Source organism: Aotus nancymaae, unplaced genomic scaffold, assembly GCF_030222135.1.
Source record: "Aotus nancymaae isolate 86718 unplaced genomic scaffold, 86718_ANA_hifiasm-v0.15.2.pri h1tg000040l, whole genome shotgun sequence".
Taxonomy (NCBI): Eukaryota; Metazoa; Chordata; class Mammalia; order Primates; family Aotidae; genus Aotus; species Aotus nancymaae.
The window spans coordinates 22,928,063-22,955,380 of record NW_026988454.1 but is presented as its reverse complement, the minus strand read 5'-3'; the positions used below and the strand labels follow the sequence as shown (position 1 = coordinate 22,955,380).

The 27,318-nt window shown below is 35.4% G+C and overlaps 1 protein-coding gene across 5 annotated transcripts in view; it reads left to right on the top strand.

Moving 5' to 3' along the window:
- UTRN (utrophin) overlaps positions 1-27,318 on the top strand; it is a 580,690-nt gene that overhangs the window by 528,187 nt on the left and 25,185 nt on the right. For 4 of the 5 annotated variants that reach the window (XM_064360600.1, XM_064360599.1, XM_064360602.1 and 1 more), the window contains 4 exons: positions 3,047-3,158; positions 19,960-20,096; positions 26,537-26,575; positions 26,800-26,865. In XM_064360600.1, the coding sequence (XP_064216670.1) occupies positions 3,047-3,158; positions 19,960-20,096; positions 26,537-26,575; positions 26,800-26,865 (354 nt within the window). The remainder of the gene's footprint in view (positions 1-3,046; positions 3,159-19,959; positions 20,097-26,536; positions 26,576-26,799; positions 26,866-27,318) is intronic. The other variant, XM_064360601.1, reaches the window with a different exon arrangement.

The following is a 27,318-nucleotide window of genomic DNA, read 5'->3' as shown; positions in this document are numbered from 1 at the left end:
CAGTTTTACAAAGATGAAGATGGGATTCAAATCCAGATCTCTTTGGTTCTCAAGTTTGTGTTCTTAATCAAGATGGTTTAAAAAAGCAGATTCGATTTTTAGGAGAGGAGAGATTTAATATTAAGAGTTAATTAAATGATATTGAAAAGAGCAATTGATTTAAGGCACTAATTATTAGACCAAAAATATTACTCTGGATATAAACTGTAATGTGAAGCCATGGGAAATATCCAGATTAATTGACTTGGGAAGAGACTGCCATATATATACATGGCAGTGGAGGATAGGACAAATTTGAATGACCTTTAACGTTTTATTTCTTAAATAAAAAATGATCTGAAGCAACTATGCAGAATATTAATATTTAACTGAGTTGTGGGTACATGGATATTTATTGTATTCTCCCTACTTTTGAATAAACTTGAAATATTTAATAAGAAAAATATGAAAGAGCATTATAAAGGGTGAACAACCTGAAGTGTTCAATTTTGAGGGTTTAAGTTTCTGCTAGTAATATCAAACTGACCTGCAGATGTCTCTATGATAGAGATGTGGAGTTGACCAGATGTGGAGTTGACCAGCAGGTCAGAGGTTAAAGTTGTGAGAGGATATTCAAGAGGCAGTGTATTGAGATACAGTGTATTGAGAGCTACTGCTCTGGAGTCAGGCTACTTGGATTTGAATCCTGGATCTACTGTTTGGCGCTGAGACTTTGAATAAGATACTTGGCCTTCTTGAACCTGAGTTTCTTCAACTTCAAATTTAATAAGTGTTTCCTCATAGGAATAGTTAATACATGAAAATGTCTAGGGCAGTACCTATCACAAACAAAGTAGGCATTCAGTACATGTTTGTTTCTTGTTACTACCAATAACATCATTAGTGGGATAGTAGCTAAACCTATGAGTGTGTTGTTGAACATTTCCATTAAGTGGGAATACCAGAAAATCCTGAGCAATGGTGTTGCTCAGTAAAAGGCAGGATTAGAGAGAGGTATAATAAGGGAGGGAACAGGATTCTTCAGAGAGGTAAAGAAGCATATTGTTGTGGAAGTCAAAGAAAAGGCTTTAGCAAGATGGTAGAGATGTTTGTTAAGTGCATCAGAAAGATTCTTTGTATCAGGGGATGTCATTAGGAATCTTAGAGAGGACTCTATCCATGTCATTATAAAGAGGAGAGGCAAGTCTCAGGCTCAGGATAATACATAGGCCAGTATGTGCAAACAACTTGTTTAAGAAATCTAGCTATAACTTAAAGAAAATATGTCAGGATGTTGAAAATGGTAACGTGGTAAGTGATATATTGTCTTCCTTTTACTTGCATGTATATTTTTCCAGTTTTCTACTGGTCCAGTTGAAATAGGTCTCATTATCTTAGTTGTAAAGAGATACGTCTTTCTCTGTGGCTTCAGAGAATGAATGGAAAGGCAAGTGAATGATAGATAGCAATGAAGATAGAAGAATATGTCTATTATAGAATAATCTTAACTTCATTCAGACTGTCTATCAAGCTTCTACCATATATATATATAGTCTGAATGAAGTTAAGATATATGAGTTATATATATAAAACTCATTTTCCCTGAACTTTTATAAATACTGCTAGAGTTTTTCACTAATTACTTCCAAATTAAATGTTAATGAAATCTTAGATTTACAGAATGTTTTGGGAATTTTTTCAGTTAGAATCATACACAGTTGCTTAGTAGTAGTTGCATAAAGATATTAGAACTTTAGTTTCTTTCATGTAAACAAAGTGAAGGTAGGCAATCCAAGACTGTTCTCTGTGACCACCTGGGCCCTTAGTTGTGTTTTCAGGCTCTGTCATTCCTAACATGTGACTTCCATCTTCAAAGTTACCTCATGCTAACAAAGTGACTCTTCTGGATGTCAGATCCATTTTCCAGCCAGGAGGAAGAGGGAACATGCCTCTTCCGAACTGAGTCATTCCTTGAAATTCCAATTAGAACCCCCACCCAGTAACTTCGGTTTGTATTGCACTGGTCACCACCATCAGCAGGAGAGGCTAAGAAACAGTAATTTTCTTAAGGCTCATTGCTAAAATGTGCTAACAGTACAAGGGTATGTTACCAACAAAAAGGGGAGAATGGCTATCTGCCAAGGGGGTATTCAACAGAAAACAAAATTCCTTTTAGAAAGAAGATGTCAATCAGACCTGTCAAGCCATGCTGATAGGCCAAGAGATGTTGTTAATGTATGTGATTGTTTCCAAGCAGTAGCTTCCTTGGCAAAAGTAAGCTGGCTGTAGTATGTGCAGAATGATTTCCTTAAGATTGATTTAATGCAAGTGATTTTTCAGGTCATTTTAGAAGCTACTCAGCACTTAGTAGTTTACAGTCATACAACCTTTAAATTTCGTTTCCATTTTCATTCTGTTTGTTCTATCATTTAATGTTTTTTTCTGTAGACGTAGATATAATTTATGTTCTTAGTTCTACCAGCAATGCTGACGGAATAGATTTGGGAGAAGTTGTTTTCCACTCAGACCCATAGAAACCTATCATCTAAGGTTTTGCTTTTGTAAATAAGATTCTGCAAGTGGAAGTCAATGTGCAGTGTCATTCTCATGCCAGAGATTTTAAAACACCATTCCCATTCAAGAATGCATTGTGATCAAGGCTTTATTTAGTTTGCTCTTTGTTACGCAGTATTTCTTGATTTCTTTTTTTTCTAGTGACTAATTTAAACCAAATATAAAAGTGCTCATTGTTAAAAACTATCTTTGTGAGGGAATTTTAAGGTTCTTTTCTTATTGATGGTGTAGTTGATATTTTAAAATTTGATGTTTCAGCTTAATAGATATAATTATTTTCTTGTCTTTCATTGTCCATTTATATTCAAACATTAAATCTTCTGACATGCATATTTGTCTCCCTCTCATGTATAAACAGATGGAAGCTTGTTTCAGAGACTTGAACTCCAAAATTTTATTATTATTCTTAATTTGGATGAATGAAATTTCTTACCACAAATTTGGACTAAGTAATAGTAATGCAAGCCAATAAATTTTCTTTTCTTTTCTCTAGGTATAGAAGCCTTAAGCATTTTAACTATGATGTCTGCCAGAGTTGTTTCTTTTCGGGTCGAACAGCAAAAGGTCACAAGTTACATTACCCAATGGTGGAATATTGTATACCTGTGAGTACTAATCCTGTTCTGGTTTTAATACATTGCCATTGAATTAACTAGTGTCTAAAATTTTATTGTTTATTTAGACTTAATCTTTTTTGAAAAAAAGATCACTTTGAAGATTATGTTTTTTGTTTTCTTTTAAGTAAACTCATTTATGTGAACTAATTAGTGCAGAAAAAAATATTAACTTTTTTGAACATCTGTGTTTTGATTTTAAACCTAACTTTTTTGGTAGCAAATTCTTTTAAGAGCTGATACTGACCTACGTCGGAAATGATACTATGTAATGAAAAATCATGTTTCTTTTAGACATAATTATGCTTTCATAGTTAAATACTATATTCACATAAGCAAAAATACAGAAAACAGAGATATTAAAAATGTAATTCCTAAATCTAGCTCCGGAGTAAACTACCTTCTAATTTTTCCATGTCTCTGGTTTTAAGATTCTATTTCTATTTGTATTTACATATCTTTGTTCCTGCTAATTTTCATTCAACATTCCATTTTGTCACACAATATAATTTGTATTAGTCACAAAATTTTTAATTGAGTGAATTACTACGGTTTATCTAACCATTCCCTTAAATTTGGACATTTAGTTTATTTTCAATTTTCTGATGTTATAAATAACACTCTTACAAATATCTGTGTGAAGATAGCTCATTCCAGATATTATATAAATTACATTGCAATAGAATAAAGCACTGTAAGCAGGTTATTTGAGTCAATTAATATGAGTATTTTTTATGGTCAGAATACTTGATGTCAAGTTTTTTTTTTTTGTTTTTTTTTTTAAGAGATTTATCCCACTTTACATTATTATCACACTTGGTTAAAGTTTCAATTTTACTATAGCCCCACCAGCACTGGACATTAGTTCTTGTTGTTCCTTTGATCTAAAGCTATTTTTTCCTGAAGTTATCATCATGTTCTATTAATAGCTATTCTTTTGCTTTCTTCCAAATAATGCCCAAATGTATCCATCAAGCTGTCTGTTTTCTTTGGTTTAGGGAATTGAGTTACTTTTCGGATCATAAATTGACAGAAAGGCTGCAATACTTATAAAATATACACATATAAATCTCACAGTCATAGGTATCTTATCTCAAATAAAAAGTGCCCTGTGTATGGAGAGGAAATCTCTAGAAAATGTTGCTGAATTATAATAGAGGAAGAGCCTATACCACATAATAGCTTTAAGCAGGAAAAAGAAATCTTCCCAAGAACATTGATGAGACATCATTTATTCCTATTATTAGCTTATTTATTCACTCAACAGATTAATATTGAACACTTAGCAGGTGTCAAGCCCTCTTGTCAAAGATAAACAAAACCAGACACTAAAGTGGTAAGGACAGATTTTAATCAATGTTCTGATGATGCACATAGACTTCTATTTGTACAGAGGTGACTGGGTGTTTTCAGGAGGGCAAGGACTGGGGGAACCAAAGAGGGACTTGAGCAGAGGCAAGGAAGTGAAAAATGACAAAGCATTGGTCACATCAGTTCCATGAGACCAGCTATGTCTGTGAACTGGCAAATGTCAGAGTTGGGATTCTAACATTCCAGAGAGACTGGGAGGCAGGGACCCTGTCTTTCCTGCTGATTACATTTCTAAGAAATGGCTTTCGGGTTTTTGAGAAAGACAATCCTGAGCTGGAGATACATACACATCTCAAAGGGACAGAGGAAGGATTTACCATTGTAAGCACTTTGTAGTAAATGCCCTAAGAATGAGCAGAGGCCTGCCTGTTTTCAGGTGTTAGCTAGAGCAAACAGTAAATTCTTTTGGCAGCCTGGAGTTTGTTTTTCTGGCAGATGCTTTACAGGGGCAGTTGCCTTAATGACCCCTTTTTTTTAGGGTCATCCTAGGGATGTGGCCTTGAACTGTTAAAAATTATGTTCATGTTTGTTGAAGTCTTTTGATGGAGAAGTGGGTGGAACGGGATGGGCAAAATGATTTGTCCTGAAAATCTGCAGTTTTTGTAGGCCAAGGCTTCCGTGGAGAACCGAGCTTACGGGAGGCCAACACAAATTTGGTCAAGGAGACATTCCTTGTCAGTAATTTCAGCTCTGATAATGTATCAGGGTATACCCAGAAAGACAAGATTGTGGACTTTCCTACTACTCTCCCTTTAGGAGGAAGAATGTGTGAGAATGAACAAGGAAACAAATACATGAGGTTATTATAGATTGCAGTAAGTGCCTTTAAGGAAAAGAATGGAATGAATAATGAGATAGAATGATGAGAAGAGACACTTTAGATAAAGAAATCAGTAAAGTTTGTCTGAGTTGACATTTGAGTTGAGACCAAAGGTTGAGAAAGATTCAGCCCTATAAAGACCTAGTAGAAGCGTATTTCAGAAAGAATAAACAGAACACACAATGGTCTGAGATGGGAAAAAGGTTAGTGTGATTGGGCTACAGAAGGTGGAGCCTGTTCCCCAACAGGTGCATGGAAAGGAGCACTGACTACACAACTGGAGGTGCCCAGTGCAAAAGGAAACTGAGGAGGCCCCTGTTTAAAAATTATTAAGACTTTCAAGGTGGCAACACCAGAGCAGTAAATCAAGTTCAAGATCCTTGTGATTTTAGGACCCTCTGCAACTGCATAGGTCTAATATCCTGGAAGCCCACCCTGGGGTTGGGAAAGAGGTAGGTGTGAACAGGGAACAGAAAGAAACCGGGACAAATTTGACAAAAGAGAAAGAATAGCAAGAGATGGAATTAAAAAGAAAGGCAACCATCAGATTGTATAGAACCCTGGGGATCATTGTAAGGAATTTGGATTGGGGAAAATACAATACTAATATTTATATGATAATAGCTATTACAGAAATTTAGGAAGCTGATTCTAAAATTCTAATATCAAAATATCATAAAGTAAATATATATTGTTATAGTAAAGGTATATAAAATTACTATTTGTCTTGGTCTTAAACATAAAATTCCTAATGCTTTACAAAATACCCAAACAGTTTGGATCCCATGTATCATCAACAATTGTCAACCAGTGGGAGCATGCTTAAGAGTCACTGATACACATATGAATTCCACTCTCCAGCTGCCAATTTTAAATGAAATCTGTAAGTTACCCAAAACTGTTCTTGTTGCATAGTCTTTCAAAAGTCACTGTTACCATTTCCAAGATTCCAGCATATCCTGCATTATACAAGAATAGCTTCCTTTTTCAAGACATGCTTTGGGAAGTCCTTTGCCCATTTCTGAGGCTTTGTAGTGATGTTATCAACAACCTAGTTATAAATCATCTGAATGACAGGTCACTTTCTGCATTTGACCCTACAACGTTTTATAAAACAACTAAAAATATATGTAAATCGAATCTTTAAAAAGATGCTCACATTTAATAGCAATGAATGACCTGATTTAACTGCTCTCTGAAGTTTCTTTCTTTTCACCCACATTCTTTACATCTGCGCTACTCTTTTAAGTTTTATTTATGGTTCGTCCGTCTTTTACTCAACATTTCCTAAAGTCATTTCATGTCTGTCTTAGAAAATGAACTCAAGTGTGAATTTGTTCAGTACGGTGATGATAAGCACCACTTGAGTGTTAAATGGATCAGACCTTCCCATATGGATCTTGATGTTTGCATTTCTCAAAGCACATCTCCTTTTTGCTTAAGAAGATGCTCCAGTCACCTTACTGACTTCATCTCTTTCCTTTTCAAAGTCCTTTATAGCTGACTCTGAATGTTTCTATTTTTAAAAGCTTTCTGCAATTTAGAAATCTTATTTTAAATCCATAAAGCACCCTAAATATTTTGCCAACATATCTGCTTATTATTTATGATAATGTTTGCCTTTAGTGGTAAGAAGACTAATGGTATGTGAATGACTATCATGACTCATGAAAATATTTTATGATATTGGTAATTTTTATATATATAGAAATTATCTGAAGAAATGTAGCAGAATTTTTATTTCTCTAGGATATGATTTTTTTAATCTTATTTCTCTCTACCATTCTATAACCCAAATTTGTACATTTAAGAATTCTTTCATTAGGCTTAATAAGAAGGGCTGATTTTTAAGAGACAACATGACACAGATGATGTTTAGTGCCTGTCATCATTCTGTCTCCATATGTCCAAATCCCACCTTCTCACAAAAACAGCTCAACTCCCACTTTGTGTGTGAAATCTCCCCCAGCTCCTCTGGTTTTACCCTCATCAAACACTGAGTTCAGGGGCCTCTGCCAATAACCTTTACTTTACCAATTAGTATTTGATTCTGTGTTCTCTTGTATCATTTTCTAACTGTGAGGTGTTTTTGTCTTCTCAATTATCTTTTTACCTCTTTGAAGACTGGGATGATTTTTATACTTTTTTCCCTGTGTTAGTTAAATTTGCCTCATAAAATCTAAGTGAGTTCATATCTGACTTTATAAATACCAATTACAGAATATTAAAGCTGGAATTAAAGCTCTTAGAGATCATCTAATCTATCTTTATTTTAAAGAAAAAGCTAAGTCTTCAAGAAGGTAAGTGGTTGGTGCAAAGTTAATAGATTTAGTGATTTAACTCTATTAAATAAATACACACACACACGCGCACTCACACACACAATTAGCACATTAGCAATTGGGTTTATGTATCTTTGCTGGAATATTATGTTTGTTGAATACCCTTTTATATACCAGGCATTTTGCTAGGAGTTGGAAATACAGAGAAAATTTCACGAAGGAGAAAAAAGACCTCTGTGGAGAAATTCAGCAAGACTGTAATATTTTTTAGAATGATTAAGCTTATGAATCAAGATAGTAGTCATTTTTTTTCTTATTATCCATGCATTACATCTTTGAATTCAGGAATTATCATTTATCTTATAAATAGTTATATCTTATATTAAAGATGTTCAGATTTAAATTCCTTTTTTATTTATGATGATTTAATTTCATAGTGAAAATTACCTTACTCAGATCTTCTTTAAAATCATCTTTGTTGTAAGTAACCAAAATTTAATTCAAATTGGAAACATTTTCATATGTTGTTAGGGCATATAAAAGATAGTATGTGGTTTTGTTTTTTGAGATGAGATTTACTCTATTAGTGAATATCAATTGTATTATCTATAGCCACATGCTGTACATTAGGTCTTCAGAATTGATTCATCACGTAATTGAAAGTTCATACCCTTTGACCAGTCTCTTCTCTTTTCCTCCACCCCTCAGCCCCTAGTCACCACCATTCTACTCTCTGTGACTACGAGTTTGACTTTTTTTTTTTTTTAAAGATTCCACATATAAATGAGATCATGCAATATTTGTCTTTCTGTATCTGGGTTATTTCACTTCATAAAATGTCCTCCAGGCTTATCTAAGTTATTGCAAATGACAGGATTTCCTTCTTTTTTATGGCTGGATATATTTCATTGTATTTTATTTACCCATTTATCTGTTGTAGGATACTTAAGTGGATTCCACGTCTTGGCTATTGTGAATAGTGCTGCAGTGAACATAGGAGTATAAAGATCGTTTGGAGATAATGATTTTATTTTCTTTGGATATGTACCCTGAAGTGGGATTACTGGATGATACGCTAGTTCTATTTTGATTTTTTTAAAGAACCTTTACACTGTTTTTCATAATGGGTGAACCAAAGATATTTCTTCTTTAAATTGGAGAGAATGATGAATTTCACATGATTTATAAAAGTTCATGCAATTGCTGACAGTGAGAGAGAACTGGATAGGGTTAAATACTGAGAAGAATGGAAAATGTTTGGAATAGCTACCAGGGTCAATCAATCGTGAGTCACACAGAGATGCATAAACTGATTGCTACCTTGCCACAAGAGTGCAGCTGAGGGTAATTGGCAAAGATTTGTAGTTTGTGACTCTATCATTGCTCAGCAGCTTTAGAATTAAAAGATGAAAAGTATATTTGAAGGCCAAGGAAGTGAAGAATTCAAAGGTGTTAATGATACTGTGGTTGATTTGGGGTATCCTCATGCTGAAGAAATCCCAAGGCAGGGTAAAGGGCTGGAGATCAAGATGATGGGGAAAGATGATGGGGAAAGAAAGGGTTTATTTATAATATAAGAAGTGAGAAGAAGAGTCAGAAGATTCCAGTTAGTAAAAGATTTTTTTCAAGTTAGAGATTTTGGACTAAACACTGTTTTAAGTTATGAGGAGGCCTGGGGTGTTTGGCCGTACCCCAATGTGTGACTGAAGTGGGACATAGAAGATTTTAGAGATGAGATGGCTTTTAAAAGTGATCACTGCATCTCTAGAAGTGACAGATGATAGCCCTGTCTGGCATTGTGCCATCAAAGGAGAGGGGAAGGGCACACTGGCTTTAGTAGGTGAAGCTAAGGGGAACATGGTGTGTAAGAGAGAAAAAAAAAATTCCCATCTTAGTTTCACCGTTGAGGCTCCTGTATCAAAAGATAGATTAACAAAGGAAAAGCATACAAATTTATTTAATATAAATATTACATGACAAGGAAACCTTTATCAGGAAGAGAAGACCCAAAGAAACATGGAAGCCTGTGTATATTTATGCTTAGGTTTGATGAAGAGTGGACAGTTATATAGAACTATGATTGAACAAGAAGATATAACCTAATGATAATGAACTAGGGGAACTTAGCAAGGCCTGTTTGTTCAGATCCTTCTCTGTGTCCTTTTGCCTTCAGATACAAAGATGTTTCTTCCCTCTGGGAATAGGGAGGGCACCTCTCAAACAAGGGTCTTATGACCCTTTAGGGAAGACGGGTGGGAGAAGGTCAGAGAGATCTTGCTGTGTCTGCTGTTTGCTCAACTGCCAATGTGCTGTATTTGGAGGTAGTGTGTCCTGAACCCTCTCAAGTGTAAACATCCTTTTCTCTTGGTTTTTGTGAAAGAGAGATTATACAACCAGTAATGGACTATATTACATAGAAGATGGCATTATCATGGGAGCATCAGGACTGATTCAAGGCAATAGGTTGAGATACTAATTATGAACAAAATGTAAGGGAATGTGTAGAAGAACACAGAATCCACTGTAATGGAGAAAGAAAGGTAGATAGATAGGCTGTTTGTGCATGATAGTAATACTATCCATGGTGGGAAAATGAGAAACGGGGAAAGGAAATGGAGGAAATACTAAAAGGAAAGAAGCAAGAAAAGGTTAGCCACGATAGACAAGTTTGAGAGACCTGTTAGCTCAGGGAGAAGAGATGAGATACTTGCAAAATTTTGTAGCTTGAAAGGTCAACAACATCAGCTACTTCCAGTATTTCAGTGGCAAGGATAGATTCATTGTCACTGTCGTAGTTCAATTGCTGAGCTTTACATAGGACTAGTTTGTACTGGTAGCTTTGTTGAATTTGGTGAGAAGAAGGGAAGACAGGAAAAAAACCTCAATGAGAAACAGTGGTATTAAATTAATACCACTCAAAACAGATTTGTATTGCAGGTTTTAAGCAAGTACAGTTGCTTTTAAAGCAAGAGGTTCAAAAGTATTCTTGTTGATATTGATTAATATATAGAGAAATAAACCAAAATTACATATTTTCCATAAGAAGAATCATATTTTCAGTGAGAAGAATCACAACTTTCTAGTAAAGAAAAATCAGAATTCTCTCGCAAGTTAAAAAATAAATTATGCTTTTTCTTTATGAACTATATGCCATTGGCAAAAACAAAAACACAAACACATAAAGAACAAAGAAAACAAATCTAGAAGCAGTTGTTTTAAGCAACCCTCTCCACCCCTGCCAGCATCAATATACTTCGTAAGACTATAAAAATCTAATATTACAAAAATGCTGATTCATTCTTTGGAAAGCTCTACCTTGAGTTAGGGTAGTTTGGTTTTTGGCAGTCTTGTCTCTTTAGATGGACGTGGGATGTTTGCCAATGTACTGAAAACGCAGCATCACGGCTGTTTCTCTGACCTCAGCATCCTGAAGTGGTGTTTCAGCTGTTGCCCACCTTACGTCGTTTTCCCAGTAGGTCCAGTGCATTTAGATTTGTCATTAGCTTCTAAGGTGAAGGTTGGGCAAAATCCATCTTACTTAGGAAGACTTATCATGCTACTTATTCTTGACTCCTTGGTGATTCTGCTAATGCTAATTTTTTTAGCTTCGTATTTTTTCATTAAGACTTGAAAGTCTCTGAGCTTTTCTTACTGATTGCATCCTATCCATGGAATTCAAATGTGTCTGAATTTCAACTTGTTGAAATGATTGAAACTTAAATAAAACTGAGAGGTTGTTTTATAGTTAACAACAAAAAAAAAAGCCTGTTAAGAATGTCTTTAAAATAAGTCCTGTGATAATGAAATGTACTGCTTAGCAGTATGCGTATACCAGTTGGGACTACTCACTTCTATATTTAAGAAGTAAATCTTGCTAATGAGGGTGCTGTTCAACAATGATTTTAGCACTTGTGCACTATCCAAATGATAATGTTTAATTATTCTACTTGCGTGCCAAATGACTGTGTTTTTTTTTATATAACCTTGATTTACCTCTTTGTAAGTCCTTGTTTTCATCTGTATATAACTTATTCATATTTGTAATTAACAGTTAAGATCCATTGTTTGGAGCGTTAAGGAATTAGTTAATACTGATATCTCAAGTTAAGGAGTGACCATCCCCCCAAAAGTGTCGGGAGAATTAAAACAAATTGTTTGGTAATTAGAAGTTATGTTATGAGGTTTAGGTTATTTGGTAGCATTGTAAATAGCTTCTTTTTGTGTGCTGCTTTGTGGGTCTTTGGGGATAATAAGTAAGAGTCCTTTGAGCCGACCTAGTAAAGCAGTTTATTCAAGGACCACTTGACTATGAATACTGTGGGAGTTAGCTTTTCTACATTCTAGATTCTTCTATACCTTATCCTTGCTGCTCTTTGTGATATGTATTAGTGAAAAGGGAACTTTCAGCCATATATTAATGCTTTTGAAGTTCAGTGGTGCATAGATGTCAGCATAAAGTAAGATTATACAGTTTGGAATATGAACAGGGACATATAGAAGGATACACATGCATTCATATAGAGATACACAAACTCAAGCAAAAGATAGAGGAACTCTAAATTACATTCCATGTGAGGTATTTATATTTGTTCTCTATCAAGGATAAAATAGAAGAAAATTTAAAATTTCCTAACTGTATTTTGGTTGGTAAAATAAAATTTCAAGAGTAAAAACATTATCTGATTTCACCTTACAAATGATTTTCTTTAGGGTTTCGGGGCAAACTTACACAGATAGTTGTATCACAGGGTGGATTTTATTTCAGTGACACTTTCTATATTTTATTCATTCATTTATATTAGTTGGTGGGGAACAACTAAAAAACTGATTAATTCTTATTATACAGGTAAGTTTTCATTATCTTACTGCTACTTAATAGCAGTACAGTGGAGTCAAGTACATTTTCAGAATTCACATGCCCACTTATCTGTGTAGGTTCAGTTCTAAAATGCTTTTCACAGTGAGTCACCATCATTAGCTTTCCAAAACTGACTATTTGAAGGACAGCCCTAATTTGTATATGTGAATTTTTATGTGCTTGTTGAAAAATCAGTCCAGAGGGATTTGGGGAAGATGGTGGTAGCATGGCTTCAGAGTTTTTCCATGTCTTTTGCCTTTGCCATTTTCCTCCCATTTGTAAAGTAGTTACATTTATAAAAAGACATTTGTAAAGAGAATGACTAGACAGCAAAACAAAAATGTGCAATGTTTACAACCAAACTAGGTGACAAGAGAGATCCAAAATAAATCCAGGTGGCGACAAGCCACCACCGGCCACAAAACCTACAAGACGTCACTGCGTGTATGAGAAGAAGGAGAAGGAGGTAAGCGTGCCTAAGAACTGGAGAGCCCAGCAACAGATATTCAGTGGAAAGCTGGCTTGAGAGCAGAGCTAAACCTGGCAGGGCTTTGCTATGCACAGAGACTAGGGTAAAAAGGTGTGACATTTCTAGAATGCTCTTGCCTGCTCCATCAGAGCTTCCTTCCAGAAAGAAGGTCCAATGCTGAGCAAAACTTCTGGGAACAGAATCAACATGGAGCATCTCAGGCAACAGAAATGAAAGAATGCCTAGTTCAAAATGTGCATGTGTGCTGGTAGAGGGTGTTGGGGAACAGGATCAGGAAGTCCCAAACTCAAGTGCTGCTATGAATGGAATGTTTATGTCCCCCAAAACTCTAGGGTTGAAATTTAATCTCCAATGTGATAGTGATAGGAAATGGGGCCTTTGGAAGTGATTAGGTCATGAATGAAATTAGTGCACTTGTAAAAGTGACCCCAGAGAGCTCTCTCTTCGCCATGGGAGGACACAGTGAAAAGATGGCTGTGTATGACTCAGGAAGCAGACTCACTAGACAACAGGTCTGCCAATGCTTTGATCTTGGACTTACCAGCCTCCAGAACTGTGAGAGATAAATTTCTGCTCTTTTATTTAAGCCACTTAGTCTGTAAGTATTCTGTTATAGCAGGCTGAATAGATTCAGACACGTACTGTATTTGTAAATACCACAGAAAAGCAAGAGAAGAGTTAGAAAAGCTTTCCTCAACCTCACTTCATTCTAAAAGTTTAGGAAAATTAATTATACTACCAAAATTGAGCGACGAAAGTATCAAGACCAAATCTCATATAAAGCAATTTTAAGAAAAAGAGATAATGAACAAAATTATATCACTACAAATAAAGCATGCCAGTGTAACTACTTTATGAATGGGGGGAAATGGAAAAGTAAATCTATATTTTAATGTTTTCACTAATCATATGGGAAATGATTAGTGAAAACATTAGTGTATTAGTGTTCTAAAACTGTTATGTACATAATATGGAAAAAAGAAAATGAATAATTATGGGATTGTCTAGGTCTATCATCTCTTATGTCCTTGAGAACCAGATTTTTGGTTTTGAAAAAAGGACATAGAGGTGTATTAGAAAACAAGTTAGGTCAAATCAGAAATCTGAATTGGAATCATCAATGTAACTTCAAGAGAAATTTTACCTTCAAATGCATATTTCCCAGCTCCGTGCAATGAAAATGCCTATTAACACTGGAAGGACCTAAAAGGGGTGCTTGGAGCATCTTGTGATAGTAGCTAATAAGGAAGCTGTTGAAAACTGTGAGAGCCACATTAAAAGTTGCCAGATGACCTTGACCTTCAATAATGAGAGTTGCAATAGATTGAAGCTTATCAAATACATTAAAATCTTTGAGTTCCTCATGATGTTGAAAAAAAAAGCATTGATCATCTTTGGAAGATGATAGGAAACCATTTCATGATATTGAAAATTGATCAATACAGTCAAACATTTATCCTGACATTTCTAAATGAACTGTACCACAGAGTACCTAGGTGTTAGCTGTAGTGATGTTTCTTTATAAAAGTATGTATTGGGCAGAGTTCTCTAGAGGGTCAGAACTAATAGGACAGATATATATATATATATATGAAGGGGACTTTAAAGAGTATTGACTCACATGATCACAAGGTGAAGTCCCACAGTAGGCTGTCTGCAAGCTGAGGAACAAGGAAGCAGTCCGAGTCCCCAAACCTCAAAAATAGGGAAGCCAACTGTGCAGCCTTCAGTCTGTGGCCAAAGGCCTGAGAGCTCCTGGCAAAGCACTGATCTGAGAGTCCAAAAGTTGAAGAACCTGGAGTCTTGTTTGAGGGCAGGAAGCATCCAGCACGGAAAAAGATGAAGGCCAGAGGACTCAGCAAGTCTGCTCTTCCATCTTCTACTCTTGCTTTGTTCTAGCCATACAGGCAGCCGATTAGATGGTGCCCACTGAATAGATGGTACCCAGCCAGTTTGGGTGTGTATCTGCTTCTCCCAGTCCACTGACTCAAATGTTAATCTCCTTTGACAACACCCTCACAGACACACCCAGGCACAGTACTTCGCATCCCTCAACCCAATCACATTGAAAGTCAATATTAACCATCACAAAGTATTTCAACTAATAAATGAAAAATGAATGATAGAATGACACCATTTTGTAATCCCCAATGAATGGATACGGGCACTTAGCATGAACAGCTGCTAAGATAACATAAGAGAGATGACAGATATTATATTATGTGCCTCCTATAACACTGCCAAATACCACCAATTGTCTTAACAAAAGTCTGATGCATTATTTGCAGATTTGCAGGAGGTTATCAGGAGGACAGACAAAAGTGCTGAACTGTACCAAATATATACATTCTGCAAAATCCAGACCCTGGTAGACTCTGCATGTCAAATTGTCTGGGTTTTCCAACAGACAAACTATAGGGAAATGGCAGGTGTGGAGGAGACACCTGTAGATTAAAAGTGATTTAAAATATATTGGATTTTTTAAAAATGAACAAAACTAAGGGTAGACATTGGAGTGAACTACTTTTAAAACATAATTCAAGTTATGTACTACTTCTAAAGATGAAGTTAATGGTAATAATGGAGATGGGAAGAGAGTTGTGCCTGGAAGGGACATCTGGAATGTGCAGCAAAGTTCTGTTTTCTGACTGAGGAGGTATACTGATAATATTTCATTAAGCAATACATCTTGTGTGTATGTATTTTGTTTTACCTTAAAATAAAATTAATTATAAAAAAAATCAGTCTAGTCACCCACATTTTATGAATGGTTATCTCTAGATGGTCAAAGAGCTGGCAATTTTTATTTTATTTTTACTCCTTTATCTGTATTTTATTTTTGTTTCTAGTTGTACTTCCACTAAATATGTCTTATATATGCCATTCAAATATTTTTTAAGTAGCTGTGACTGCAGCACGTGCCATCGTGCCTAGCTTTTTTTTTTTTTTTTTTTTTTTTTTTTTTTTTTTTTTTTGATATAGAGGCAGGGTTTCACCATGTTGCCCAGGCTGGACTTGAACTCCTGAGTTCAAGCGATCCACCCTCCTTGGCCTCCCAAAGTGCTGGGATTACAGGTGTGAGCCACTGCACCCAGCCTATTTATAAAATGACATTTTCAAATATTTTTTTAAAAAACTAACCACATGGCATCTAAGCAGTACTTTATTTAAAATGAAGGAAAAATTTAGGATGTAATAATAGATACTTTAGCCAATGGCTATGGATTCTTTCTTTTTCCAATCTTTAAACAGTTTCATTTTTCTAGAAGCAGTGACATAGTCTTGTGAAAAGACTCAGGTTTGCAAAAACATTTTTTTCCTTACTGGGTTGGAGTCCGTGAAAGGCTTAGTGTGAGTTTACTTAGGCTTCGAAAATCTGATAATAATCTCCTCAGAGGCCATGATGGTTAAATGAGGTTGAAGGAAAACAATTTATAAGGTACAAGGTCCTATGCTAACATGTTACCCCTTGTGTTTGATCTAATGGGATCTGCAAAATCAGTTCTCCTCTCCTTGTAAAAATAAACAGAAACCTAATCTTCCAAGAAATGCTTTTAAAATGTTGGATAATTTGTATAGTAATGAGTGTTCCTTTCAATTTTATCTTTCTATCATAATATCAATAGTTATTTGCTTAAAAAAGAAAAGAAAAATGTGTTTTACCTAGTGTAAAGATAGAGTTGAGTTTGGTTATATTTATTATGGTAGGTGGGAGGTTTTCTTTTTCTTTCTTTTTTTTTTCTTAACAAAAGCATTGCTTTAGCACTTTAAAATAGGGAAATATTAGGAACTATCATTATATAATAAAAATTGGATTAACTATATGTAAATATTTTAACATTTTTGATGCAAAACTGAGCTTAATTCATTTTATTGGCTCTATCCCAGCTGAAGAATTACATTCTAATAATCTGAATATAATCCCTAATTCCTGTGGGATGAATTACTTTTCACTTTTTCTTTTAATATTGCATAAAGTTTATGACACTAGTGAGTTAACGCTCTTAGATTACAACTTTTGTGCTAGCTTTTTCCCAAGGAAATACAAATAAGCTATTTCTGTGTGAGTGTGTACTAATTTTTAAAAACGTGTTAATATGAGTATTATTAGAAACTCTATTTAATTTCAGTAACTGCTGTAACTTTTTAAGAAGGCAGGTAGGTGTTTGTTGGTTATTTTGTGCATGGGATAGAGAGGGGTATTTTTTTGTTTGTTCGTTTATTGGTTGGTTTGCTTTGGTCTTTCATGCTTGAAAATATTTAGCTAAAGAAAGTATGATGTGGAATTGGACTTGTACTTTTGAATAATTTGTCATTTTTTCCCAAGCAAAAGTTCATGTTGGAACCTGAATATAAATAAACTAGAAGAAGAATATGATGCTTAGTAAAAAAAGCAAGTCATAAAAGACCATGTATTATATGAATTTATTTATATGAATTGTCCAGAATAAGCAGATTCATAGAGAAAGTGGATTAATGCTTGCCACAGGTTGTGGGAGGAGGAGGGTCATGGGTACAGAGTTGTTCTTTGGGTTGATGAAAATGATCTGTAATTAGATAGTGGTGATGGTTGTTTAACTCTATGAATAGACCGAAAACCACTGAAGTGTATACTGTACCATACTCTTTCTGAGGCAGACCGGAAAGGGAGGCTGATGCCTTGCCCTCCTGGCCTTTTCTCTCACCCACTCAGTCCACTCAGGGTTGGCTGTGAAGACTGGATATGGCTTGAAAACCACTGGCCTAAGAGATCAAAACTTTTACATTGCTAGGTGTGGAGTTTACTCCCAGGTAGAAGCTAGAGCCATTCCTCATTAAGTATTTCTCTCTATATTAACAGTGCACTAAGAGCAGAAAAGAAATAAATTGGGTCATAAATGCTTATCCTTACACACATAAAGGTCTTCTTTATGCATTTTATTATGGAAACTTCTTTTTTTCCTTCCTTATCAACACATTCAGGGTAAACATATCTCTAAGGTTAATTATCTGCAGTTGTGATACGCATTGCAAAAGATGTGAACATCCTTTACAGCGGATGATATATCCTTTTGGCTTTATTTTCAGACCCAGATACTCCTTCTCTAAAAGTTTTCTTATTTGCTCCCAACTACGTTCTGCTTTTTCCTTTTCTGCCTGATAAGAGCTGAATAACCTCAAACCATCACTCTTATAACAACCCTTTTTCCTCCACAGGGTTTCCTTGAATTCTTTTTCTTTTCATGACTAGCTTTTTCTTCTGCACTTTTGCTTCGAATTTGGGAAGGTCTATATCCATATAACTGCAGATTATTATGTAGTTAATATTCAGTTATTCAGGAAAAGATTGGTCATTGTGAATCTGATGGCAAGGCCTGGTGATAGCATGGGGCTGGCACCTTTTTCCAGGTTTTTGTTTGTTTGTTTTGTCAGTATACAATCTGATGAAATTTAAATGATAAGCAGCTGCGGCTTAATCATGCCTAACCTCTGCTTTGCAAGCCGAGAGAAACAAAAGTTCCCTTAATTATTTACTAGAAGCAGATATATTTTGATAGAATGGGAACGGATAGAAAGTGGCAAAACTATATAATGGTCGACTCAGGATGTAGTTGTTTTCAGAAATAGTTTGTTGGGTGTTTTTTTTAAGTTTCTGGCTAGGTGCAGGTGGCTCATACCTGTAATCCCAGCACTTTGGGAATCTGAGGCAGGCGGATCAGTTGAGGTCAGGAGTTTGAGACCAGCCTGGCCAACATGGTGAAACTCTGTCTCTACTAAAAATACAAAAATTAGCTGGGCCTAGTATTGTGTGCCTGTAGTCCCAGCTACTTGAGAGGCTGAGGCACAAGAATTGCTTGAACCTGGGAGGCAGAGGTTGCAGTGAGCTGAGATCACGCCATTGCATTCCAGCCTGGGCGATAGAGCAAGACTGTCTCAAAAAAAAAAAAAAAGTTTCTGTTTGCAAAACAAGTTTCTGTGAGTCCTGGGCATGCATGTTGTGGAGGAAAAAATGAAGGGTAGGGACAGGGAGCAGGTAGCAGATAAGCAAACACTTATCACTCAGTTTCTGTGAGTATGAGAAAGTTTCTCTCTCTCTCTCTCTGTACAATGAGTGGTAGGTTGAGCAGACAACTTGGAGCCAGAGGATCATGGTCTTCATTCAGTTCTATGCAGATAATGTAAATATTTTAAATACATCTTCAGAAAGATCACAGTTGATATCTGTATTGCAAATAGAAACTAGAATTGTGATATACAGTAGACAACTGGGGCTTGGAGAACAATAGTTCGTGGAATAGGATGATGGTGTGGGGTTGGGATGGTGTTAGCCCATATCACCCTAAATGATTATCAATCATTAGAAATACCTAAGGAAACAGGGACACTTTATACCACTATTAAAAATGTAGTTCAGGTGAAATAACTCTATGTCTACCTAGTTGGGAAAGCACAAAGAAATTGACAGCATTCCTTCCCAAATAAAGCACCAATGTGGCCCTGGTCTTTCTTTCTTATTTATTGTCTTTTCTTTTTCCCTATTAGAATATATACTGGGTTGTGTGGAGCCAGCATTGAGTCTATGGCTAATTTCCATTAACTCAGCTTAGTTAAAACCATATAATAGCCACAATACTCTGTCATCAGTAAATTAATAGCAAATTGCAAATTTTGAAGTGATAAGAATCAACCAATAACGTTCCCAAAGCTGATTTTACTTTTTGGCCCAAGTGTTAAAATACTGGGGAAATGAACTAGTTATGGTTTATTTTCAACAGGGAATGAAAAATTATAAACTTATTACTGGATATATTTAGTTCTGACTTATTATTGCCAAGTGTTTTTATGAGACCGTGCTTTACTTCAAAAATGCTTAAAACGACCGAAACTGTTGACATTTAATTGCACCAATTTACATCTGCTCTGATTTTGTTATAGATAGTTATTGCCTTCAATTTTACTAAGTGAACTGTAATTTTTTTTCAACCTTATAGACAACGTCTGGGGAAGATGTACGAGACTTCACAAAGGTGCTTAAGAACAAGTTCAGATCAAAGAAGTACTTTGCCAAACACCCTCGACTTGGTTACCTGCCTGTCCAGACAGTTCTTGAAGGTGACAACTTAGAGACGTGAGTTTGATTTTACTATTAAGTCTAGTGTGGACATTTATGTCTGATGTTGTCTTTTTTATGTTAGTAACAAAAGAAAAATTGTTTAATACCAATTGCATTTTAGAAGAGGTACATTAAACTTGGACTCAGTCTTTACAACATGAAGTTTAACTATTCACTTTTGACATCGTCACAGCCAGAATTTCAATTTTAACCTCGCACCTGTCTTTAAACTTAGAAAATATGTATTAATGTGTCAGCCTGAATACACATTGGTTATCTCTTTTGTGATCATCTCTTTTCTTTTTAAAAATATGTAAATTGTGGCATTATATAGTCTTTCATTCTTTTATTTATTTTCCTTCATTTTCCCTTATGGGGGTGTTTTACTGTTTCTCATAGTATGTTTTGCACTCCTTTTGCATCTCTTTAATATAAATTTATTAATAATACTTTATTCAGATATTTATGCTAAAATTCTATCAAAATATTACATATTTCTAACCTATTTTTTATTAAAAATAAAAACAGCAAACTGTGATAGCTTTATATATTACATTATATACATTCTATATATACATTAAATAGATAATGTAATATATGAAGCTCTCTTTATATATTCCTTCAAAGTGTATCATTTGAGTTGGCTAGCATAGACGAAAGTTTCAAGATGGTGAAATTATGGGATTATAAAGCAAAGGGAATAAGAATTTATGGCCTGAAATGAAAAGAAAAAAATATTTTTCAATGACCTAGAAAAAAATGCAAAGAAGTCATTTTAAGGTACTAAACATTATGTGTTAAGATCAAAATAGATAGATTTTAAATCTTTGAATTGCTTTTTAATATGTCAGCATAAATATTCCTGCTAAGGCCATATTCTTGTGTTGAATCGTGGGGAAAATGAGCTTTTATTACTAATCATCAGCAGAGTACCTAGTAGTATATCACAATGAAGTTCTAGTCAGAGAAAGACACCATCTCAGATGGCTAGAGAAGAGAAACTCAAAAGTGTGAAGTTTTCTACTTTCTAAACAATAGAGAAAATTGTTGTAAGAAGTATAAAAAATGTCAAGTGCATTTTTTTTAAATGAAACTTTAACCTTCAAATTCATAGTTCATTTTATTTTGTACATGAGAGAAAATCAGGAAATGGTAATATTTCAGTGCATTGTGATCGTCGATGTCTCAACAGAATAGGAGAATACACTGTTCAGTCTGCAGACCAAAATAGATTTTGTAAAAATCCCTGTAGACCTCAAACTTTGCTAAATGTATGTTCTGGTTTATCTGTTTCATTTGTGGAACTGCTAAGAAAGAGAAGAAAGACCACAACCAAAGCATAGGAGATATCTTTATCCCTCTATAGGTAATGTCATGTGTGTGTATACAGAAAGAAATACAATGCAAATGCATGTGTAGATAGGTCCATGTATAATGCATACACATAGAATGTAAGAAAAAGTTTTGACTTTTTGATTACTGTGCTTTATATCAAACTGTGTACAATTAAGATCTATGTCTGTCTGTCTTTTTTTCTTTCTTCTTGAGACAGAGTCTTGCTCTGTTGCCCAGGCTGTGGTGCACTGGCATGATCTCGGCTCATGGCATCCTCCGCCGCCCAGGTTTAAGTGATTCCCCTGCCCCAGCCTCCTGAGTAGCTGGGACTACAGGCGTGTGCCACCACGCCTGGCTAATTTTTTTTGTATTTTAGTAGAGACAGGGTTTCACCATGTTGGCCAGGATGGTCTCAATCTCCTGACCTCGTGATCTGCCCGCCTCAGGCTCCCAAAGTGCTGGGATTACAGGCGTGAGCCACCGCCTCTGGCCAGATCAAGTCTTTCTAATCACTCTTTTGCATAGTACAGTTTAGAAAAGATTTTATTAAAGTAATTTCAATTTAAAGAGAGCTATTTGAATACATTCAGGAAAGGTAAGCTTTTGGTCCTCTTTTTGATTTGTGGAAATGCTTTTGTGCTTTCCTTCAAAAAGCTGTGTGATAATACATTCTTATGTGTCTTAGTGTAATATATGGTTTAACTGTGCTGACACCTTAGGATAAAGACAAAATTGTACTTTTGTTTATGTCCCATCCAATTCACCTTTGGAATGGATAATTCTGAGGCACAGAATTATTACTTGGTGCTTTAATTTACGGGATAATTTGGTAGGTTTGAACTAAACGATGTGCCTTTTAATCTTTTGCTAAACCATTGGCATTTTGCATCCCAAATATCTACATCCTTTCCAGGAATCATGCAGATAGATACATATTTATACTCCTTTAAAACATTTTTAATTTGCCTTTCAATGTCAAAATAATCATTGGCATCAATCACCCTATTCTGAGTGACTCTGTTAGGTAAGAATTAACAGAAAAGCATGCCAAATAATTTTGTACTAAGATTTGGGGGTATAATTCTGAAAATGCCTCACTTCAGTTCATTCAATTGAAAATGAATTTATGAGCATTTTTAGTGAGAGGAAAACAAGAGAAAGATAGGAGGGAGTATAAGCTTGCATCAAATGCCCCAAGATCCTTATTGGAAAGATTTATGAACTACTGGTTATAGTGGGCATGTTTTCTTTTTTTAATCCTCGACCAAGCTCTTGGGATTTGATATAGTTCACTTTTCGGCTGAGCCCTTTCTAGTACAGGGCTGCTTAATCTTCTGGTGTAACAATTTACGTGAGTGAGTAATAAAAAAGTTTGATTTTGTTTATTCTCCTATTTGTGGGAGGAGAACATTGGAGAAAAACCAGCGAGGTGGCAAATGTGTTGAAGTTATTTATAAAGCTAATTAGAATTTTCTTTCGCTTCTTTCTTTTTCATCCTTGCAAAATGTAATGTTTTATCTTCTGCCCAGTAATTACACATGCATGCATGGAGGAGGGGATTTATGGGGAAAATGAATTATTACTAAAAGGGAGTAAACAAATCCATGCTAAGGTTTCTTCAATTAATTTTGTAACTGTGAAATTTTTCAGAAAATAAATCAATAAATGAGTAGAGTTTGATTAAAGAATACTCCATTGAAAATAAACTTGAAGAACAAGCTAAAATAGTAGCAAAAGTAATTCAAGAATTGTGAACATTATTATTGGCTAAAGAGATAGATCAGTTTCCCTAAAGATTAAAAAAAGTGAAATAGATACCTCCCCCTCGTATTGGTTAAAGGGGAGTAAATGAGTTTAAAGATTTTGTATTAAGCCTTTGCTGTAGCAAGAACCAAATACATTGTAAGTTTATCTATGCTTGCAGTTAACACTGGACTGGGAGGAAACGTGGCAGCTAAGTTGACACCTGAAAGATTAATAGGGCTGTGTTGTGTGTTTGGTGTGGGAGGTGGGGAGGGAGAGTTTCTGGTCAAAGGAAGCATTTTCAAAAGCCTGGAGGCAAGATAGTTTCAGAAACTGGGGTGGAAAACTAGCAACAGTGGCAAGACATGGCAGTGGGGAGAGAAGCTGGAACCATATAATGAAGGGCCTTCTAAGCCATGCCAAGGTGTTTGGAGTTTATTCTGAGAGCAGTGGGGAGCCTTTGGGGGTCTTTAAGTAAAAGCAGCAGGAATCCCACTTATCTTGCTCTGGGGCAAATGAATTGAAGAAGGCAGAACATGAAGAACAAGGAAGAGTCTACTGACAATTTAAGGCACTAAAAGGGTCACTAAGTTCTTTAAAGTCTGGAATATATATAGATATCTGGGATCACCTGTTCAAAATCACCTGTTGAGCCACCCTTTTAATGATAGGTTCTAACTATATATATATAAAAAACCCAGCTACACACACACACACACACACACGCACATATACCATATATATATACCCACACATACATATATCCCAAATATATATATATTTAATTTATATATAATATATAAATATATATTATTTTTATTTGTATATATATTGAAATATAACATATATTTCAATATATATAAAATATAAAATATATATAAATATAAATAATATAAATATATCTTATTTATATATATTATAAAAATATATATATTGAATTTTTTCTTTTGAGACAGGGTCTAGTTCTGTTTCCCAGGCTGGAGTACAGTGTCATGATCAAAGCTCACTATCTTATTGCAGCCTTGACCTCTCAGGCTCAAGTGTTCCTCCTTGGAAATTCCTAGGCAGTATGCAAAGTTGCGGGGGTACCCCCAGGGTTAGGAATGACACTAAATGAACAGGCTTCAGACACAAGCCTGTGAGTCAAGAAGAACAAGTTTTTAAATATCAGTTTGTAGATTAAACTTCTGGATAAAATTTTCAGCCTCCCTTGTAGCTGGGACTGCAGGCACATGACACCACGCACAGCTAATGCGTTTTTTTTTGTGGAGATGGCGTCTCGTTATGTTACCAATGCTGGTCTCAGACACCTGAGCTCAAGCGATCCTCCCACTTCAGCCTCCTAAAGTGCTGGGATTATAGGTACAAGCCACCGAGCCTGGCCTGAGTTGCATTTTATATAATACCAAGTGATATTCTTGCCTCAGCTTCCCAAAGTGCCAGGATTACGGGCACAAGCCACGGAGCCTGGCCTGGGTTACATTTCATATAATATTTAAGAGTATTTAGTAGAGTTCGATTCCTTGAAGATTAGTGTGTGATTGACAAAATCACCTGTTCAGCACCATGCTGGAGAGCAGCGATAGGCTGCATTATGAAGCCTGGGCTAACACACAGGTTGGTCTTATTTCCACGCCCTTTTAATGATAGGTTCTAACTATGCAGTTTCTTATTTTCTCCTTTCAGAATTAAATGAAAAAACTTATCATTTAATCTTTTTTTCTACAAATCAGAATACTGTGAAGTCAATGAAGCCCAAGGTTTGGATTTTTTATCTTTATTTCTTTCCTTCGAAATTTTTCAATTATCTAACAAAATTTGAGAAACCCTTCAGTTCAACGCTCAACCCTTGCTATTCTCATCTTAGGTCATGAATCACTTTTGTGCTAACTGGATTAAGTTCACAAGAACCAGTCAAACAATTTGACAGAGCTTTTCCAAGGTTGATTAAGATAAAAAAATACACACTTTTCTTCTATTTGAAGTTCATGGCAAATGTTTTGCTATGCTTGAATTTTAGAAATAATCTCTTAAGCAGTTACTGTTTCAGAAAGTACATAGCATATATCATTCACCTGACATTTAACCTATGTCAGGGTTAATGAAGAGCATTGATGTAGAAAGAGAATTGACTAATACTATGTTGTTTTATTGTTATTGTATCTATTTTGCCCATATGTAAATTAAGTTTCCTGACAGTATAGATATTCTGACAGAGTGGATAAATGCCTGGTTCTAAAAATAGATCCAAAGAGTCTTAGCTTTTCATCCCAATAAGATAACATTCAAAAGTCTTTGCTATGCAGACATCAACTTGCACTTCACTATAGGAGATGAAGAGAAAAGTAGGCATTTTACATACCTGCTTTCTTTTCCTGAGTAGGTATGTAAAATAGAAATAGGAGAATCAAGGTGGTTTGGGATAGTTTTGTTTCAATCACCATTAGCTTTTGCAGACTTTATTTAATTAAATAGAGAGCTAATTTTCTTTGTACTTTAAATTTTCTACATTTACTCTCCTTCCTCCTCAAAAAGTTAGGGTTGGAACCAGCTTTTAATTAGGATCAGCTGTTTTCAAAAGTATTTCATGGAGACTTGGGAATTCCTGGGCAGTATGCGACGTCCCCAGCGTTAAGAGTGACACTGAATGATCTGGCTCCAGACGCAAGCCCCTGAGTCAAGCAGAACATGTTTTCTTGTATCAATTCATAGTTTAAATGTCTAAAAAACACTTTTTTTTGGAGAAAATGTATCATGATCTCAGGAAGTTGCCTTCAGTTTTATTTCTGATGTGACATTTTTGGTGGAGTCTGGGGGCAGTATCTAGGTTGCATGTTAGTTCAATGGATCTGTGAAGTTGAGGTACTTTGGGTACATCTGGGGTTTGAATTTTTACATTTAAAATTGGATGAAGAACAGAAAAATCTAATTGTATTGCACCTCTGCCATCAACATATAATGTAGTGTTTCATTTTTAACTTTGCCTTTCTAATCAAGTTTCTTCTCTAGGAAAAACAAAAAAAATGATTGCATCCCCCCTTGGTATATTATAGAATGTTGTCTTCACAATTATTCTATAATTTTGAGCATTCTGTTTTTTTCCCCAGTAAGACTGTTTAAAGACGTGTTTGCTGTCCTGTAACAAATATCCTGTAATATCTGTGGAAAGGCCCCTGCAGACTCTTGAATACACAGCATGTTCTCTAGAATACACTGTGGCTTCTGTTACTTTTGATTTCCCCATGGTGGCTCTCAGGGCAACCACATATATGAGCAGAAGATAATTGAGAATCTCCCCACCACCCCCACTGCTTTTGTCTTAAATTGCTCTAAAGTGTTTGTTCTGTGACTTTTGTTTCCCTCTCCCCTCTTTGCAGTCCTATCACACTCATCAGTATGTGGCCAGAGCACTATGAGTGAGTATTCATAGCCCCACGTGCAGGAGAGGTGTTCTGATCAGTGGTATTAGCATGGGGGTCTTACTAAACTCTTGGTCTAAAATAATACTTCTGTGTTCTGGGTAACAATCCTCATGGTTTGTTTGCATGGCAAATTCATTACTTAAGTAACCTAACATTTCTAATTGTAGCAACTATCAGTATTTGGGCATAAAATTGTTGCTTTGTTTTTTCCTTTAAAGCCCCTCACAATCTCCTCAATTGTTCCATGATGACACCCATTCAAGAATAGAACAGTATGCCACACGGTAAGAAACTTTGATCAGAGCCCTCCACTGCAGTGACACCCAGAATATATCTATTTCTAATTAATCTCATACCATGACTACACCTTGATTTAAGGAATGCAGTTTTGCAGGAGTCATGATTCCATTCTATTTGGAATTTGGGCTCTCATATTTTCATGTTGCAATTTGCATTTTACAAAACACCTGCTGTATATTCTGTGAAAAGTAAACCTAAACAGGATGTGATTATCTAGCTAATGAGAATCCAAACACAGTACAAGTAGGATTTAGATACTGTAACCAAGTTTCAGTGAATGAAAGTGGGATTGCAGGTATTCTCAGGAGATGATGCACATATGAATTATAATAGGTAATTAAATTTATGCTAATGCTTTAGGACAGGGGTTTATTTTAGAGTCTCTAAATAATATAAAATATAGGCTGGTCTTGGCGTGCACATATTTTCAGAAAAGT